Consider the following 21,474-nt stretch of genomic DNA (forward strand, 5'->3'; position numbering starts at 1 on the left):
ATATAATCTACTGCATATTTTTATTTGTATTCATTCACTATAATCAATCTTTTGTCTTTCTGTTTGTTTGTCAGATATGTATGTCTCATACTGTGAAATCACAAATCTTCATGGTGGTTTATTATTTGTACATGTTATTGATCAGTCCCTTAATACCTACTACTTTAACGTCCATGAATACAGATTTTATAATTGGGATTTCTATTCTAATAGAGAAATCATGAATTTGTATCCTTACTAAACTGTGTGTTTACTAAAGTGATCACTATGTTTTGCTATTTTTCTTTGTTCTCAGCCATGCTGCTTTTGATCAGAATAATAGTTAAATCTTGTATTGCTTTAAATATGTGATCACATGCTATGATTCCTTGTTATTTTTTTCAATAAATGTTTTGGTAAACTTATAATACATGATTTGTCAGGAAAAAAAACCCATTAACGCCTGTGGAAGTGATGTTGCATTATTTCTGCCTACTTTTACACTATATCATTTCTTGTAAGAACATATATTTCAGTTACCGATGTCTTATTCTTATGCTTGTTGCAAGACTAAAATAAGTTAAAAAAACAAATGAAATATAGCAAGTCAAACATTTTTATATCATTAATTAGATTTTTAAAAATGAATCAAAGTCGAGGAATCAATTTTCCCAGAGTACTCGTAAAATCAATGTCATTGCAGTTAACTGTATTGTCAACAGCATCATCACTGATGGCCTAGCAGTAATATTCTGCACTTTCAATCCAGCTGTCACAGGTCCTATCTCCCACTTATAGTCTTTCATGCGAGACTTATACCTATGGCCTGAGGGGCTTTCATGGCAGAGTGGTATAAGATTCTTGTCTTGTGATACAGATCTGAGGGACTTCCATGGCCGAGTGGTACAAGATGCTTGTCATGTAATTACTTGCCTCCAATGTGTAAATGAGAATGTTGTCAGTTACTTGTGGAAGGTCAGTGGTTCTATATAAGTGGTGTTTGGTGTCTCAAAAGGACTGGTTGCCATATATAGATTCTCTTCATCTGAAAATGGTGTAAAGGCCATAATGATCTACTGAAACCCGAGATCTCATATCTAAATGACTTCAGCTGTTGGAAATAAATATCAAATCAACAGAGGCTCCATGTACCCAAGTGTAATAAGGTACTTGCTTTTACATCACTTGCACATCTCACAGAGTGAGTTTTTGTCACAGATCAACCAATTTGGGTTGGTGGTCTTTCGGGGTTCTTCCATGCACCAAATATGTTTTTACCCCCCTCCAAAAAAAAACAACCAAACTAAATCAACCAGCTAATCAACTGTGGCAACAGCAGCAATGGTACTAGTCCATCGTTTTTGCCACAGCTGTATGAGTTTATAAATTTTGTAGACCTTTGACTATCTTCATTTATGCCTTTCTGATAGTTACCAAAAAGTCAGCATCAGTTTGTACAAATGGATTTTTCATGGTGAGCATATAAGATGGAGAAGTCTTAAGCAATCCTGCATCACATGCTGCCGAAAAGTTTACATTTTAGCTCACTTAAAGTTTCTCTAACAATGTCCATTGTTCCAACTATAACTGTTGTAACTTATTCAAGCTATATTCACTGATATCTGGAGATATGTATCTGTAATAAATATTTGTAACAAAGTATGAGAATGCATCAATGTTTTTCAATGATGCATTTGAACTGAGCAACAACCAGAGCCAACAAACCAAGAAATCAACTTATTCACATCTCTCAGGCAGAAGTACAGTGTATACCGGTAATCATAATCTTTCATATTTTTTTCCAACCATACTGATTCAGTGGACATAATCACCAGAATGGACAGAAACAGACCAGAACAGATATAACCAGAAGATTAAAATTGACTTGATACATCTTTTAAGTAGCTAAATTCACGCTGGTTTAGTTAACTGTACACTTTTCATTGTCTTCCCTTTGATGTAATTTCTTACTGCAGCAGAGAAAATAATGTTGCACACATAAAAAAAGAGGCACACTTCTACTCATTATTGTTTTTATTCTACTTCTCCATTCCAGCCTGTTCTTATGATCTTGTCCCCCCACATACTGTTTGTCTTGTTTATAAAATGTATCTAAATTTGTCACTTACTTTTCCTACTACTATACTATATACTTGTGAATATGCATATCAATGTGAAACACAACAGGGAGACTAAATCCAAGATTGAAAACCTCTACATTTCTTGATGTATTCTGCTTGGATTCCATGTTTCTGCACAAAACTCAAGAATTCATGACTCTCTGCACTAATTGAGTTCCCACTGTAAACCTGTGCAAACACCATGATATTAAAATTCAGTAACTTAAAATTTTGAGTGCTCATGATGAATTTGTATCAGTATAGACACATCTATGACGACAGCTTTTGTGAAAAGAAAACCATAACAGCTGCAACATTTTCTGGACCAATACAAATTTGAAATGTGTGCTTTCAATACTGCACCAAAGAGTCAACTGCTGATTTCACTAACAAGTCTTCCAAAGTCAGGTCTGTAAAGGGACGGAAATTATGTTAATTAAACAATGTCCCTCACTTTTTTCAGTTACAAGCAGGACAAGCTCTCAAAAAATTAATTTGACTAAAATCTTACTTTCATTATCAACCAATCAGGGTCAGTCGAATCCATATTTACTCTATTTTATCTTCACTAGTTTATAGTATGGTTCTTGTTCTTTCATATCTGTAGTAATTTGAGTCATTCAACAACTCTCAATGGTTGTAAGCCTTTTTCGACCATGCTAACAGAAATATGATGGGATAACCAGAGACCAATAAAACCAAATAAAATAGTCAAGTTATCTCCCCTGCAGGGATGCTGCCAGTATTTCAGGATTTACTCAAGTTTTGTGTGTGTGTAATCTCCAATGAGGAAGTGGAAACAGGAGGAATAGCCGTTGTTAAATATCTCCCTAACATTTAAATATCTGTCACTCTTTCTTACTGTTCCACTCTGTTATGGCTCTACTGAAATCAAAATACTCGAAGAGATGTCATCTCTAGTTGTATAGCAATTATTACTGTGATGTCATTGGGCATGGTCACATGGTTGTGGTGGGGTCTTGGTTGGGATGGCAGAAAGACCATAGGCTTACTCCATATTTTATAACTATTTAATTATTATGATGTTGCCAAAAGAATTTTAAAAATTTCTAACAATTCGGTTGGATTTGGATTATATACTTGATTCATAGTCAATGAACAGGTTCTAAAATTGATGTGTTTATTTTGGAGCCATGTTCCTCCATCAATTCAAGATTTGAATAAACCAAAGGTAAAATTAGTACAGTTGCATCCTAAATTACTATCATGGCTACTTCAAATGTTATTTAATGTGAGACTTTAATGCCAGAACTCGTAGCTTCAGTGACTTTTGGGTTAAAAATTGAATTTCTTCTCAAACAACTCAATTTGGTACAGATTACATTGTTTTTTAATGATACTGTGAGAATTCTTAATGTGTAAAAATTGAACAAGAAACGAACAATATCAGATCATAAAATTAATACCACTGGGAAAATACTGATATGAATATGCAGAAATAATGATATTATTATTTAAGTGGAATATGTGGTGACAATACAAGTGCTGGTTCTACAGCTTCGCAAAATACATCTTGTACAGCTACTCTGTTGTTTCTAACAACACTGTGATATGGCAATAATTTCTGCATACATGAAGTTGACCCACAATTTTACTTTAGTCCCTTGCTAACTAATAGTTTTAGATTTTACAACAAAACTAAGCAGATATTACCTTTTGACAATAATACATGATAACAAATATTTAGATTGCAAGAAAATAGAAATTACAATTTTATTAAAAAGTACTGGTACCAGTAAAACTAAAGGAGAAGGTAAAAAAGAATCAGGATGAACAGATTCGTAGTGTAGTAAATAATCCATATATCAGAATGACATAAAATATTTTTTCATCAATTTCGTCATCTGCCAAAAGGTCTGCAGAAAATATCACCATGATCAAAATATACACAGGAAGAACCGAACACAAACAGGACAAATTTTTATCCATCTTGCTTTGAGTTTATACGGATCAGTCAGTCTCTTATACTTAATGTCATTTAAATTTTGCACATAGCATGTACTTCACTTGGTAATACATCTTTATGACATGAAAGTTTTTCTCGTTATTCTTTTGTTGCCAAAGTGGTCCTGCCAACTAGAGATCTATACTCATGTAATCATGTTGTATGGGGATTCCCTATGAATATTAATCTGTTGTTTCTGAATTTAATATGATCCTTCTCCTCTGTGTACAAATATTATTCTGTGCTGAGAACTTCTTTCATTGCCTGCTGTCTGAAACACATATGCATAACTAGCTTGAACAAGTTACTGTTCTTTATGGTTGTACAATTTTCAACATCTCACAGGTATGGCCCCATTGGTATTCTTTCTTGGATATCTCTGTTCCAAAAAGAAAAGTTTTCCATTGGTCTTGCTTGGATTTTAAAACTAGGAGTCCAGGACTCCCATTTTGGTAAAAATAGGAGTCCCACTAGCAAAAGTTGCAGTCACCTCCCAGAAAACTATGCTAATTATAAGAACTATTGGCTGCCACTGAGTTTTAATTTCTACATTCTTTATAACACTGACATAACTCTTGTTTGTCCATCAGAGCGAGTCTGAATTTTGTCAATCCAAAGAAGGTCTCTTATTCAAAGCACTAAGCTAGGCATCACACACTTTCTTACACTTGGTTATTGTCCATCCAAACTATCAGTTCTAGCAACTTTAGCACTCTTCTGAATCTCATTACAATCTTTGTCAGTTTGCCACTGAACCCCAAAATACTCTGATTCAAGAAAGTGAAACTTTAGCAGAGGTTATATTAGTGAAATTTTTTACTTTAGAGCAGAGTATTCAAAAGATAATAAATGTGAGCTGTGGAAAATTGTACATAACAACCATAATGAACAGTTTCCCAACATGCCAAGCTGGCTATTATGTTCTCTTTAAGACAACAGACTGTGAAAAGGGGGAAGTCTCAACACAGCAATATTTATGCACAACTCAAGCCTTTCTGCTGAAATCATTTTTATGTTGGTCTCTTTTTCTCTCACCTCCTACAAAGTTGGCCAATTGTTATTCAGAGACTTGTAAGCCATCATGGTCCAACTTTGAGCTATTTATTTCTTATAACACCTATTAAAACATTCTGCATTTGTCCTTAGGGCTGTTCCAGTAAAACATACACCCTCCCGGGGACGGCACTTCAAAAAAAACTTCTGAATGAGGTTGTGTTTAAAACTATTTTGATTCTGACAGTGGAAGGTTGGTTAGGAAAATCACTTCTGTTGTGGGTTATGTTACCAAAATGTTAACTCGCAGGTGGGTTTGTCAGAAGAAAAAAAAGAATATATATTTAAAATCACATCTAGTAGTCTAATGTGAATAAAAACATTGGGCCAGAAAATGATGCCAGTACGCATAATTTGTACGAATTCGCGTACTTTTAAAGAAGTGATGCATGCCTTACTAACCACCATGTAGATCAGACTTTCACACATACAAGCATGTTTTTCAATCAGTGTCCATGTAAAGTAATCCCATGTACATCAGACTTTCACACATACAAGCATGTTTTTCAATCAGTGTCCATGTAAAGTAATCCCATGTTGATCAGACTTTCACACATACAAGCATGTTTTTCAATCAGTGTCCATGTAAAGTAATCCCATGTAGATCAGACTTTCACACATACAAGCATGTTTTTCAATCAGTGTCCATGTAAAGTAATCCCATGCAGATCAGACTTTCACACATACAAGCATGTTTTTCAATCAGTGTCCATGTAAAGTAATCCCATGCAGATCAGACTTTCACACATACAAGCATGTTTTTCAATCAGTGTCCATGTAAAGTAATCCCATGCAGATCAGACTTTCACACATACAAGCATGTTTTTCAATCAGTGTCCATGTAAAGTAATCACATGTAGATCAGACTTTCACACATACAAGCATGTTTTTCAATCAGTGTCCATGTAAAGTAATCCCATGTAGATCAGACTTTCACACATACAAGCATGTTTTTCAATCAGTGTCCATGTAAAGTAATCCCATGTACATCAGACTTTCACACATACAAGCATGTTTTTCAATCAGTGTCCATCTAAAGTAATCCCATGCAGATCAGACTTTCACACATACAAGCATGTTTTTCAATCAGTGTCCATGTAAAGTAATCCCACGCAGATCAGACTTTCACACATACAAGCATGTTTTTCAATCAGTGTCCATGTAAAGTAATCCCATGTAGATCAGACTTTCACACATACAAGCATGTTTTTCAATCAGTGTCCATGTAAAGTAATCCCATGTAGATCAGACTTTCACACATACAAGCATCTTTTGCAATCAGTGTCCATGTAAAGTAATCCCATGTAGATCAGACTTTCACACATACAAGCATGTTTTGCAATCAGTGTCCATGTAAAGTAATCCCATGTAGATCAGACTTTCACACATACAAGCATGTTTTGCAATCAGTGTCCATGTAAAGTAATCCCATGTAGATCAGACTTTCACACAAACAAGCATGTTTTGCAATCAGTGTCCATGTAAAGTAATCCTATGTAGATCAGACTTTCACACATACAAGCATGTTTTTCAATCAGTGTCCATCTAAAGTAATCCCATGCAGATCAGACTTTCACACATACAAGCATGTTTTTCAATCAGTGTCCATGTAAAGTAATCCCACGCAGATCAGACTTTCACACATACAAGCATGTTTTTCAATCAGTGTCCATGTAAAGTAATCCCATGTAGATCAGACTTTCACACATATAAGCATGTTTTTCAATCAGTGTCCATGTAAAGTAATCCCATGTTGATCAGACTTTCACACATACAAGCATCTTTTGCAATCAGTGTCCATGTAAAGTAATCCCATGTAGATCAGACTTTCACACATACAAGCATGTTTTGCAATCAGTGTCCATGTAAAGTAATCCCATGTAGATCAGACTTTCACACAAACAAGCATGTTTTGCAATCAGTGTCCATGTAAAGTAATCCCATGTACATCAGACTTTCACACAAACAAGCATGTTTTGCAATCAGTGTCCATGTAAAGTAATCCCATGTAGATCAGACTTTCACACATACAAGCATGTTTGTCAACCAGTGTCCATGTAAAGTAATCCCATGTAGATCAGACTTTCACACATACAAGCATGTTTGTCAATCAGTGTCCATGTAAAGTAATCCCATGTAGATCAGACTTTCGCACATACAAGCATGTTTGTCAATCAGTGTCCATGTAAAGTAATCCCATGTAGATCAGACTTTCACACATACAAGCATGTTTTTCAATCAGTGTCCATGTAAAGTAATCCCATGTACATCAGACTTTCACACATACAAGCATGTTTTTCAATCAGTGTCCATGTAAAGTAATCCCATGTAGATCAGACTTTCACACATACAAGCATGTTTTTCAATCAGTGTCCATGTAAAGTAATCCCATGTAGATCAGACTTTCACACATACAAGCATGTTTTTCAATCAGTGTCCATGTAAAGTAATCCCATGTAGATCAGACTTTCACACATACAAGCATGTTTTTCAATCAGTGTCCATGTAAAGTAATCCCATGTAGATCAGACTTTCACACATACAAGCATGTTTTGCAATCAGTGTCCATGTAAAGTAATCCCATGTAGATCAGACTTTCACACAAACAAGCATGTTTTGCAATCAGTGTCCATGTAAAGTAATCCCATGTAGATCAGACTTTCACACATACAAGCATGTTTTGCAATCAGTGTCCATGTAAAGTAATCCCATGTAGATCAGACTTTCACACAAACAAGCATGTTTTGCAATCAGTGTCCATGTAAAGTAATCCCATGTAGATCAGACTTTCACACAAACAAGCATGTTTTGCAATCAGTGTCCATGTAAAGTAATCCCATGTAGAACAGACTTTCACACATACAAGCATGTTTGTCAATCAGTGTCCATGTAAAGCAATCCCATGTACATCAGACTTTCACACATACAAGCATGTTTGTCAATCAGTGTCCATGTAAAGTAATCCCATGTAGATCAGACTTTCACACATACAAGCATGTTTGTCAATCAGTGTCCATGTAAAGTAATCCCATGTACATCAGACTTTCACACATACAAGCATGTTTGTCAATCAGTGTCCATGTAAAGTAATCCCATGTACATCAGACTTTCACACATACAAGCATGTCTGTCAATCAGTGTCCATGTAAAGTAATCCCATGTAGATCAGACTTTCACACATACAAGCATGTTTTGCAATCAGTGTCCATGTAAAGTAATCCCATGTAGATCAGACTTTCACACACACAAGCATGTTTTGCAATCAGTGTCCATGTAAAGTAATCCCATGTAGATCAGACTTTCACACACACAAGCATGTTTTGCAATCAGTGTCCATGTAAAGTAATCCCATGTAGATCAGACTTTCACACATACAAGCATGTTTTTCAATCAGTGTCCATGTAAAGTAATCCCATGTAGATCAGACTTTCACACACACAAGCATGTTTTTCAATCAGTGTCCATGTAAAGTAATCCCATGTAGATCAGACTTTCACACACACAAGCATGTTTTTCAATCAGTGTCCATGTAAAGTAATCCCATGTACATCAGACTTTCACACACACAAGCATGTTTTGCAATCAGTGTCCATGTAAAGTAATCCCATGTAGATCAGACTTTCACACAAACAAGCATGTTTTGCAATCAGTGTCCATGTAAAGTAATCCCATGTAGATCAGACTTTCACACATACAAGCATGTTTTGCAATCAGTGTCCATGTAAAGTAATCCCATGTAGATCAGACTTTCACACAAACAAGCATGTTTTGCAATCAGTGTCCATGTAAAGTAATCCCATGTAGATCAGACTTTCACACAAACAAGCATGTTTTGCAATCAGTGTCCATGTAAAGTAATCCCATGTAGAACAGACTTTCACACATACAAGCATGTTTGTCAATCAGTGTCCATATAAAGTAATCCCATGTAGATCAGACTTTCACACATACAAGCATGTTTTTCAATCAGTGTCCATGTAAAGTAATCCCATGTACATCAGACTTTCACACATACAAGCATGTTTTTCAATCAGTGTCCATGTAAAGTAATCCCATGTACATCAGACTTTCACACATACAAGCATGTTTTAAAATCAGTGTCCATGTAAAGTAATCCCATGTACATCAGACTTTCACACATACAAGCATGTTTTTCAATCAGTGTCCATGTAAAGTAATCCCATGTACATCAGACTTTCACACATACAAGCATGTTTTAAAATCAGTGTCCATGTAAAGTAATCCCATGTAGATCAGACTTTCACACATACAAGCATGTTTTAAAATCAGTGTCCATGTAAAGTAATCCCATGTAGATCAGACTTTCACACATACAAGCATGTTTTAAAATCAGTGTCCATGTAAAGTAATCCCATGTAGATCAGACTTTCACACACAGAAGCATGTTTTAAAATCAGTGTCCATGTAAAGTAATCCCATGTAGATCAGACTTTCACACACAGAAGCATGTTTTTCAATCAGTGTCCATGTAAAGTAATCCCATGTACATCAGACTTTCACACATACAAGCATGTTTTTCAATCAGTGTCCATGTAAAGTAATCCCACGTACATCAGACTTTCACACATACAAACATGTTTTTCAATCAGTGTCCATGTAAAGTAATCCCATGTACATCAGACTTTCACACATACAAGCATGTTTTTCAATCAGTGTCCATGTAAAGTAATCCCATGTACATCAGACTTGCACACATACAAGCATGTTTTTCAATCAGTGTCCATGTAAAGTAATCCCATGTACATCAGACTTTCACACATACAAGCATGTTTTTCAATCAGTGTCCATGTAAAGTAATCCCATGTACATCAGACTTTCACACATACAAGCATGTTTTTCAATCAGTGTCCATGTAAAGTAATCCCATGTAGATCAGACTTTCACACATACAAGCATGTTTTTCAATCAGTGTCCATGTAAAGTAATCCCACGTAGATCAGACTTTCACACATATAAGCATGTTTTTCAATCAGTGTCCATGTAAAGTAATCCCATGTAGATCAGACTTTCACACATATAAGCATGTTTTTCAATCAGTGTCCATGTAAAGTAATCCCATGCAGATCAGACTTTCACACATACAAGCATGTTTTTCAATCAGTGTCCATGTAAAGTAATCCCATGTAGATCAGACTTTCTCACATATAAGCATGTTTTTCAATCAGTGTCCATGTAAAGTAATCCCATGCAGATCAGACTTTCACACATATAAGCATGTTTTTCAATCAGTGTCCATGTAAAGTAATCCCATGTAGATCAGACTTTCACACATATAAGCATGTTTTTCAATCAGTGTCCATGTAAAGTAATCCCATGCAGATCAGACTTTCACACATACAAGCATGTTTTTCAATCAGTGTCCATGTAAAGTAATCCCATGTAGATCAGACTTTCACATATTCAATCAGTGTCTATGTAAAGAGATTTTTAAAATCAGTTTCATGACAATATGACTTCTTGTTCACTCATTAATATTATTTTGCACTTTCGACAGAATACAATGTGCTGTACTGCAATATGTTGTTATTGTTGTTGTAGGGTTTAACGCCATTTTTCAGCACATACATGGCGGCCAGTATAAACGGTGGAGGAAGAACCTGAGAAAACCCTAGAAAGAACCACCATCCCACGAGAAGCTACTGGCAAGCCTTCTCACATATCCACATTGGCCGAACCCGAGACTCGAACCCACATCACTAAAGGTGAGATGGCAATGATATGCAATGGTAAGTGGTTAAGTCCAGTAGGGGCCCCATATTGCAATATGAATCACAACACAATGTGCTGTACTGCAATATATTGCAATATGTATCATGATACACTGTACTGTATTGCAATATGAATCACAATACAATGTGCTGTACTGCAATATAATGCAATATGTATCACAATACACTGCTGTACTGCAATACGTATCACATTACAATGTGCTGTAATGCAATATGAATCACATTATAATGTGCTGTAATGCAATACGAATCACATTACAGTGTGCTGTAATGCAATACGAATCACATTACAATATGCTGTAATGCAATACAAATCACATTACAATGTGCTGTAATGCAATATCTATCACAATACAATGCTTTGTACTGCACTATGAATCACAATACAATGTTTTGTACTGCAATATATTGCAATATGAATCACAATATAATGTGCTATACTGCAATATATATCACACTACATTGTGCTGTACTGCAATATAAATCACAATACAATGTGCTGTACTGCAATACAAATTACCATACTATGTACTGAACTGCAATATATTGCAATATGTATCACAATACACTGTGCTGTACTGTAATATGTATCATAATACAATGTGCTTAACTGCAATATAGTGCAACATGAATAACAATACAATGTACTGTACTGCAATATGTATCACAATACAATGTGCTGTACTGTAATATGTATCATAATACAATGTGCTTAACTGCAATATAGTGCAACATGAATAACAATACAATGTACTGTACTGCAATATGTATCACAATACAATGTGCTGTACTGCAATATCATACTACAATATGAATCACAACACATGTGCTATACTGTAATATAAGTGCAATATGTCTCACAATACACTGCTGTACTGAAATATATATCACAATACACCATGCTATATTGCAATATATACAGGGAAAAGATTCTGCCAATTCTCAACCCTAATACCTGCAATGTGACACAGATCCATTTATACTCACTCCTGACAGAAAGATTTTTGAACATGGAGATTAGGCAGTGCACAAATTTGTGTACAGTTTCAATAACATAGAACATGGAAATCAAAATTAGAATGTATCTATTACCTGTCTGAATCTGGCCCATTCCTGGCAATAATAAGTTTAAGCTTGGCAAGACCCCCAACTGGAACCCTGTCTGTTCCTGTAGTGAACTGCAATAGCTTCCTCTTCTGTTCTTCTGTAAAGCTGTGCACTACATTCCAAAAGTTCCTACAATCATATTTATGCACAGGTTTTATTGACACATTAGCGCAATTCTCAACCAATCTTAAACAATCTGTTTCTTTGAAAAAAAGCTTCTTAAACCAATCTGGGAATTTTTACTAGCGGATTTAACTACTTTACAAATAGTTACATGTACACTTCATATAAACTGGATTTAAAAACATAAATTTATTTCTATTTAGCAAAACAATTAGATGTGTGGGTGTTCGTGTTTTTATTATGTGATATTTACATGACGACTTTGTTCAAAGTTTGCCACTGAAACAGACAATAAATTTACTAGTTATGCTAGTCCAAAGTGCACAGACCCAGACCAAGATCTGTCATCGATACTATGCTGGGAGATCTAGATCTATGCAGTTTGTTATAATAAATCAACAGAACAACATAAACCCACCTCCTGATGGCAGATCAGCATTTATGTTGAACTCTATGTCTACAATACTTGATTGAACTCATTTAAACTAATAAGCATTCCAGTGTGGGGACATCTATGAATTTTCAGTGATGTCAGCTTACATTACTATTTGTGAACATTTGTTCCTAGCACACCTTCTTGATTTGCCCAATTTTTTTTGTTCAAATAGTTGATATTTAATGCAATCTGTCTGTATATGTGTGAATGCTGCACTTACCTTATTGTTCTGGAATTTATGTCAAAGCCCCCGTCATACTCTGTAGCCTTCTCCAATTCAATAAAATCTAGGTTCTGAAAGGAAATTGTATGGTTCCTAATAATTGAGACGAACATACAGTGGGGTTTGCAAACTCAGTACCTATCCCACCTAATATCATCTATTTGCCACTGTTAGAGTGCAACAGGTTTCCGATACTGTGCGAGATGCACAAATTAGAAAATAGCAAATGGTCATGTAAGTTTATTAACACAATTTGCATGTTTTATCTGGAAAACTTGTTACAAAAAAAAAAGTTCATACCAGAAGCAAACTTCTTGCTTGGAATTCATTTTTAGGCATTCTTGATGGTACTTCTTCATTGATTAGATAAATTTATACTGGATGGTCAACAGCCAATTACTGTCCTCTTATGCAAAAGCACACATAAGATGCTATACAAAGTTTAGCACATTTAATGTCTACCAAGGGTCAAATAATTTCTGATTTACACACATATACGTACATATCAGCAATTTCCCAAAGAAAGCTAACAATGCTAAAACTCTAAACTGAATGGTGTATTTTGTTTCTTCACCCACACCCACCCCACTTGATATAATGCATGCCTTATAACTGATTATGGAAGTTCCAGTTTCATATCTTTTACATACAATACAAATACATTTACTAGAAACCTCAGTTTTAGACATGCATGGTGACACATAAAAAAAAATATCCTTACCTTGCTACCACAAATGAGGAGTTCGATTTCGCTGGGTCTGAAAAGTGTTTTGAGGGGACTCTCATTTATAACCATGTCAAATCCCTTCTTGAAAGCCCGGAACTGTTTGTTTATCGACTTGTTGAGAAGAAAATCTGCATACAATCGTACAAAATCCTGTGAAAAGGAAAACAAAAGATAAACTTACCTTAAACATCAGTTTAATGCAAGAATCTGAACTAGGGTATATTCTCTATCCCCTATCTTAGGATTGTTCTGAGTTGAAAATTTTGGGAATGTGGAGGGGGGAGAGGAAGAAGAGTGTGTGTGTGTGTGTGATTTGGATTTTTAACGTAGCTTTAACAATTGTTCAGTCATATCCCTATGATGTCTGCTGTGTGGCAGGTTATAGTGATGTCTAGCACTGGGGCATCATGTTGCAGACATGTAGCATGATGTCCCACCCAGTCACATTATCCTGACACCATGCTGACCAGTAGCTGTTAGTACCATTTTAGTAAGTCTTTGGTATGACTCGGCTGGGGATTGAACCCACAACCTCCTGCATCCAAGGGGGATGCTCTAACTACTAGGCTACCAGAGCGGTGTCAATCAGATGCAAGATCATCTCAATAATATGCTGGGATCTTGTACATTACTGAACCTGTGTGAGTTTTGGATCATGTAAGCAAACATTCCAAGTCTGATCCAACTCAACACAGAAATATAGCCCAAGTGATAACAAGCTCAGTCAATTAGAAACAAGGCCATCTAATTAATCTTTATCAAAATTGTCTGAAATATCTTTGATACAAACCTGTATTAAAAGTTTGATAAAAACTGAACTAGGTTTTCAGAGTGGTAACAAGCTCAGCCAATCTGATGCAGTATCACTGCATTAGTATGCTTGGACCTTGCATTTACTGAACTTGAAGTCCACATTCCAAGTTTTACCACATCATAGAGGAAATGTGGCCTGTTGAGTCGCAACAAGAAATTGTTGATGGCAGATGACAGATGGATCCTTATTGCCAGGTGAGCTATATATGATGTTGTGTATATTGATCTATTATATTTCTAAGACAAACCTGCTTGTTTTGCTGTGTGACTGGTATCTGTGATCCATTTTCTTTCAGTTCATGAGTAAGTGTGTTTCCAAAAACATCCTTGTAGCTGATACAGAAGGTGTGGAGAAAGACATCTTCAAAATCTGGCTCAGTGTATTGCAGCATCTGTTGTAAACTCTGAGAGAGCACCTATAATAATAATAATAATAATAATAATGATAATGTGAGTGATTTGGATTTTTAACGTAGCTTTAACACAGTTTCATTCATATCGCTACATTGTCTGCAATGTGGCAGTTTATATTGATGTCTAATACTGGGGCATCATGCCCCACCCAGTTACATTTGCCTGACACCAGACCAACAAGTCCTAATACCAGCCTCTTAATGCTGAATGCCTAGCAAGGCAGCTGTTAGTACCATTTTTATAATTCTTTGGTATGACTCAGCCGGGGTTTGAACACACGACCTCCCACATCCAAGGCAGTTGCTCTAACCACAAGGTCACCAGAGCAGTCAATAATATTATTATTAATAATAATAATAATGAAGTCTTACTAAAACCTGTCTTTTTCCACTACCAGCCAATTCTGTTTGGTCCAAACTATTAAGTTTTTTATTATCATACAGTGTACCTCAAACTTTTTTGTGACTTCTGAAATTACTAGCGAAAGCCTTGCTGTGTGCACTACCAATCTGTAATTAATTCAGAGTCAGTTTAATCCTAATCAGTGGTTGATGTTCAGTTGAAGCAAAATAATGATAGCATAAATTAGTTAACTCTGCAGCATGGTCACAACCCAATTACTGTTCCAATTTCTATACTTTGCTATATGTAAAAACATAATGGCTTTTACCAGGCAGCTCAAGATCCAAAGCCATCATTGCTGGTAGGGCTCAAGATTTCAGAGGATGGATTCAGGACAAAAGTATACTTAAAATGAATAGGATAATGACAAAAGGCCCAATTGGGCCTCAAATTACTCACTTGGCTGACATATGCCTAATGGCCAATGCAAGAGAAGATGACCACGACATCTGGATCACTAAGATACATTCTGTGGAAAATTCTTAAAATGTAAATTATGTTTCTCAAAAAATACTTACCTAATCACATTCAATTTAGTAAATAAACTCTGCTACCTCTTGAAATCAGTCCTTCCTAATGGTTTTTCCTATCTATATCACATCGATTCTTAAATTTTCTGGGCAGTGATGCAGATTTGGTTTGTAGTGTTATCCTTGTCACTCATTAAATTCTAAAAAGCCACTTAGGAAGAAAATTTCAAATTAATAAGGCTGATATTATTAACCCAATACAACAGCATGGTGACATGACCCATGAGTTAAGAACCAGTGCTAAATAAAATACGGACAAAGGGAAGACACTCTAACTAATTATCTCCTCTTCCAACTGCTAGGTGGCTTCCTGTCAACCGAATGTTAACCATCAATGAGGATGTTCTCTATTGTGGTGAGATGTGGGAGGGATTTATAGTCATGCGATCAGATAGATATTCTACAAGAAACATAATTCGCTTTTAAAATTTTAATACATTCCCTGATCACTTTAGAATTAGAATATAATGGGGGAGGAAATGTGCAGGCATCCATTTTTTAGTACGGTTACCCTTCAAGGGAGATAAAGCTGAAAATAATACTATCTCTTAGCTAGCCACCTTTGTATGTCTAGCCAATATATTTAAAATCAAATGTATAAATCTGTACATTTAACTGGTTTACTTATATGGCTTACCGGATCATATCCAGGGAGATCATCAAGGACACCCTTCTTTCCCATCAGTTTGCGATAGACAACAGGAGGAAAATGGACATCAACAATTGTGCTATTGTATATGGCAAGTCCCAGGACGATGCCTATCAGGGTAAACTGTCCATCATTTTCAAATGATGTAGGGTTAAACCAGACCAGGCTTGTGCCTTCATTGTATGTGAACATACCTATAACAGTGAGAAAAACTATTAAAGGAGATTGCATTATGAGTATTTAAAAAAACACAAAGTAATTTAATTCTTATTGATATATCTATCCATCATTCTCAAAAGGAACCAAGGCTCAACCAGTTATATGCTAAAATTGTATATATAAACACATCAGACCTAAACATACAGAGTGTGCATGCACTGTTCTGCATATATCTTGGTCATTAATTCTCACCAATAACACCCTCTAGTACCATCACATGGAGTATCGCATTTCTTGGACCATGTTTTGCACCAGCAAAAGAAGTGAATAACTAAAATTAGAAAGTTAAACACTAATGTATATTCAAAACATTTAAGTAAAATGCAATAAGACTATGCAGAGACAAGTATTCTTCAAAATTTGTCCAGAATACAGCATGAACAGCTGAAAAGTTTCAGTCATCCAAGTATCTAGCCCCAATAACTACAACATAATTCCACATCTTACAAATGAATTCTTTAGTAGCTGTCTGTACTAAGCATAGTATAAAATAAAACACCACTTTAACAACGTCAATGACCACTATGAGTGCTGAGCAATGGAGTTTGATTAACACATTAACCCCTAGTGACGACTTAATGGGGCAGGAGGTAGTAGCCTACTGCCGAGCTCTGTAGTGTCATGGTCATGCATGATACACTAAAGTGGGTGGTATTATAGAAAGGTAGGCAGATGTAGCTCTACAATGATACCAAATAATCTGGAACATCTAGCTGCACTACAAGACACAGATAAAAAAAAACATTTTTTGGACCCGACTTTTTTCTACCCAAAATTTGCCCGTGGTCGGAATCCAATTTTGTGTCTGGATTTTAGACTTTTTGGTCTTAGATCTAAGGCAAACTGGTATGAATTGCAAACAGACAGATGAGCCTTTGCAAAAAGTAGGATAAGGTGGGCATTTGGAAAAAAGAGTGGTCTCCATACAAAAATAATGGTTCCATTTAGCCAAACATAATATATAAAAAGTACAATTTTTGCCCTTCTGCTCATGCGCGAGTCAAATAGCCAATGAAAAATGATGTTTCTAACACAACTAGGCAATATATTATTGAAAGATCACCCAGGATTTGGTGCTTCCGAGTCTATTCAGAAATAGCTTTCAAAATGTGGTTCCTACTCGATTTTCAGATGAAAATGACAAAAAGCTCCAGGGGTTAATGTGTTAACAAGCTATGTAACGAACGCAGGACTCAACATTAATGGTTGCTTCATTTCTCAAGACAAGTAAGTCTAAGGCAAGATAAAGGTAAAAAACTTGTCCAACAAGACAAGTGAATTTCGAGTGTTACCAAGGTAAATAATATGAGGAAATGTTAGTAGAAACTGTGGTTCAAATGATGCAATCAAGTTTTGATTCTACACTATTTTGCTCTTGTACTTGTCATAATCATTACAAGAATTTTGCTGAAAAATTCCATTCTTTACTCCACACCCATGTCCACTGACAATGAAATCTACACTTCCATAAGTTGGCTAAGTCAAATCCAATCTAATAGACACTTGCTTTTCAGATACATAATACACAACATATCTTTAAGTATTGTAGGCCATTGGCACATAATACAAAGTGTGAAGAGAAATAATTCTACAGAGCACCAATTACAAAAGCAAGGTATAACATCTTTAGAACCTGGAAATAAAATTTTTCTTATCATCTATCAAATCCATCTGCTAAAGGATTGACATAATAAACTCCATTCAGGTGTCCTGCAAAAGAATATTACTGGCAAATACAAATAAAATGGTATTTGTCTTCAAATGCATAATTTACATAATCTCGGGTCTTTTATATGCCTGTCTTAATCATTAAATCATGCTGTTAGCACATAAATCTGGCAAATGTTTTCCTAACAATAAAGGGCAAACCTAATGTAAAGTATTTTATGTTTTCAATAAATATAATTACAACATTGCACTATTTAAACTAGATGCAAACCAAAAAAATGTCAATAATCTATCAGAAGCAAACCAAAAATTTTTTTTAAAAAAATCTAGTGTCCTTTCATTGTATCCAGAATGTTAACTATCTAACCCAAATAATCCAAATTAACGCCTGATGGTAGAGTAATTTAAAACACATCAGACAGGATATTATACTATGGATACTATATCCTATTCGGCCGTTACGGATCACTGCCATCTCACCTCTGTCTGCGTAGGTTCGAGTCTCGGATTCGGCCAATGTGGGTATGTGAGAAAGCTTGCCAGTAGCTTCTCGAGGGTCGGTGGTTCTTTCCGGTGGATTTCTCGGGTTCTTCCTCCACCATTAATACTGGCCGCCATGTATAGCCTATCGTGTGCTGAAAAATGGCGTTAAACCCTACAACAACAACAACAACAACAATATCCTACTTGGAATAATTTCAAATCATATAGTAAAGGAGTACAATAATGACAGGATAATTTGGTTTAATTATTTTTCTACATTTTGAAATGAAGGTGGAGTTAGAAATATAATATATTCTAAACATATTCCCTGGAGAATATACAGGTAGATTGTTTACATTGTAATGGTTTGTCTTCCATTTTGAATTTTCAGTATTGATCTGGATATCTGTACTGCAACGACTCATTAGTAATGTCCTTATTGAATGTATCTGATTGGCTTAAGCCCTCAAGTAGTGGATGGAGGGTGATCAATTATTCACATTACTAAGGATTGTGAATTCTATTCTTTGTGTCCTATTCTGTTTCCAGTTTTGGTATTTGTAAGCAGCATGTTCAATTCATTACCAATGAATGAATTTTCTATGACATTTTGATGGGGCCAGACCTAGCAAAAGCTCATGTCCATGCCAGATGAATCTCAATCTTGGCAAAGTAAACAATTCTATGAATAAAGTAGGTGAAAACAAACCATTCAAACTAAGTGGTTGAAAGAATTCAAATGGCATGGTATGACAAGGAGAAACAAATCATGTACAGTTCTTCATGTAAAACAAACTCAACAGTTGATGAAACCCTCACCATTTGTCAAATGAACAGACAGCTTCAAAACTGATGCAATCAAAACTTAATGGGCTTCTAAAATGCGTACAAAGTGCCTTTCTCTTTCAACAGCTGCATTCAACCTTTAGCAGCAGCTCAGTGTTTATTCAGCTGAAGCAAGCAGAATATGATAAAGTGGTTATGAAATGTGAAACTGCACATACCCTAGCAATGTCATTTGAGCTTTATCCTCTATACGTTGCTTAGCCAACGCAAAAGGCTTGGAAGTTGGTTCGAAGGCAATAGCCATGTTTATAACTGCCATAGCCAGACAAAATGCAGTAAAGAAGATGGAGACATCCAGACTTTGCAATATGAGGATTCATGGTACAAATGAATTTCCTGGTGATAACCTTGAAAACATATATGTTAGAATATGCAACCAAGGTCAAATTGAGGACACTTTTTTTTTCATGCTGGACCTGCAGATTCATCCCAATAGCCAAGAATATATCAACATGTCAAACAGGTCTTCAAGACACGGAGTGAAGACCATAATTATGAAAGAGAATCTAGTAGGATTGATAGCTGATGGTGCATCAGATGTGCAGGGTAAACAAAATTAAGTATGTTTCTTATAGGCTGGGACCTCTGAGTGAACAGAATCAGAATTAAATAGTGATGAGTATGATGGCAGCAGTCCTGCAAGTGATGAAGATGCATGTATTGATTATGACATCGAAATGTCAAAAAAACTTGCTGATTCTATGATATATTTTTTTATGAATTAATAAATACACCTCTCCCTCGATAACTTGTGCACATCGGGGTCCAGAAACATAGATCACACTATAAGTGAGGGTGCAAGTTACCAAGGGACCTCCTAAAAATCCGCTAGACATCTGGAGAACGGCTGGGTTGGGTTGGGGGGAAACTGGTCTGTTTAATGAATGCTTAGAGAATAATTGTCAATAAAGCGCTTTTTTCCAATTAGGCTGTTCGTTATTCTGTATAAATTACAATTTTTTTAAAATGTCCAACATCTGAAAGATTGATAACATGATTCCAACTGGTTTCAACAACCAACATGGTGTGCAAAAACATTCGTGTATTACATCACAGCTTTTTGTTTTGTTGATTAGTCTGGTTCCAGGATTCTTATGGATAGTATTTTCTGAAAAAAGGACCTTCCAAGCAGGAAACCAGACTAACTGTTGATACACTACCAAACAAGATTCCTTTTTATAAAAAAACACAACATTTCATGACACCATCGTTGATTTCAATGCAAGTAAAAGTGAAACTTCTTATCCTTGAGGATATCTCTACATGCGAATTCAGGAATTCTCTGAAACTCGTTTTCCCCACAATTATCTGTATCTGTGAAACAAAGCTCTTTATTTTACGAAGTACTCATTTCGCTTGTTTGCCTTGCTATCTTTAATCAGTTATGACCGAGTAGGTTAATTTAAGGTAGTTTAATTAGATTACATACACAATACCATTTATAACAGTGTTTGATTGATCGACTGAAATGAGTTACCCAACATATGATGGCCGCTGGTTCTTAAGCATGTAGGATTTGTATGCCTTTTAACTTTTTGTTAATTCCACCTCCTTTTATTCAAAAGATGTAATTAACATGATAATAGAAAAGGAGACCTGCTTTTTATTTAGTGCAACAATACAACAAATGCTTCAGCTAGTCCGATATCAAAACACGGTCAGCACTTAATTAGGTTCTCAGAGAAACGCTTGCAGACATAGCTGTTACAGCTGATTGACAGATTTTACGTTTAATTACCAATGGACACATTGCATTTATGATGATTACACTTAAAAGGAACTTAAAGATAGAACTAGAACAAACACAAATTTCAGTTAATAACAAAATATTTAATTGGTATTTATTTATTAAAGTACTGCCTCCACTAGGCGTGACATTTTCATTGAACAAAATTTCCTTGAACATCATTAATTACGGTGTACAAAGAATGTCGTTTGGAAAGAAAATGTAACAAATTTTATGACT

General features: G+C 35.5%; 1 protein-coding gene across 1 annotated transcript in view; it reads right to left on the reverse strand.

The window, feature by feature from the left end:
* The window catches only part of LOC149797852 (ubiquitin-protein ligase E3A-like), an 80,158-nt gene that overhangs the window by 14,291 nt on the left and 44,393 nt on the right, over positions 1 to 21,474 (reverse strand). Inside the window, exons 6-10 of the mRNA XM_089962866.1 lie at positions 16,281 to 16,486; positions 14,546 to 14,713; positions 13,479 to 13,634; positions 12,755 to 12,828; positions 11,961 to 12,104 (exon numbers count right to left, since the gene is read on the reverse strand). Coding sequence (XP_089818992.1) covers positions 11,961 to 12,104; positions 12,755 to 12,828; positions 13,479 to 13,634; positions 14,546 to 14,713; positions 16,281 to 16,486 — 748 coding nt within the window. The remainder of the gene's footprint in view (positions 1 to 11,960; positions 12,105 to 12,754; positions 12,829 to 13,478; positions 13,635 to 14,545; positions 14,714 to 16,280; positions 16,487 to 21,474) is intronic.

Source organism: Sinohyriopsis cumingii, chromosome 6 (genome assembly GCF_028554795.1).
Source record: "Sinohyriopsis cumingii isolate HCF-2022 chromosome 6, ASM2855479v2, whole genome shotgun sequence".
Classification (NCBI taxonomy): Eukaryota; Metazoa; Mollusca; class Bivalvia; order Unionida; family Unionidae; genus Sinohyriopsis; species Sinohyriopsis cumingii.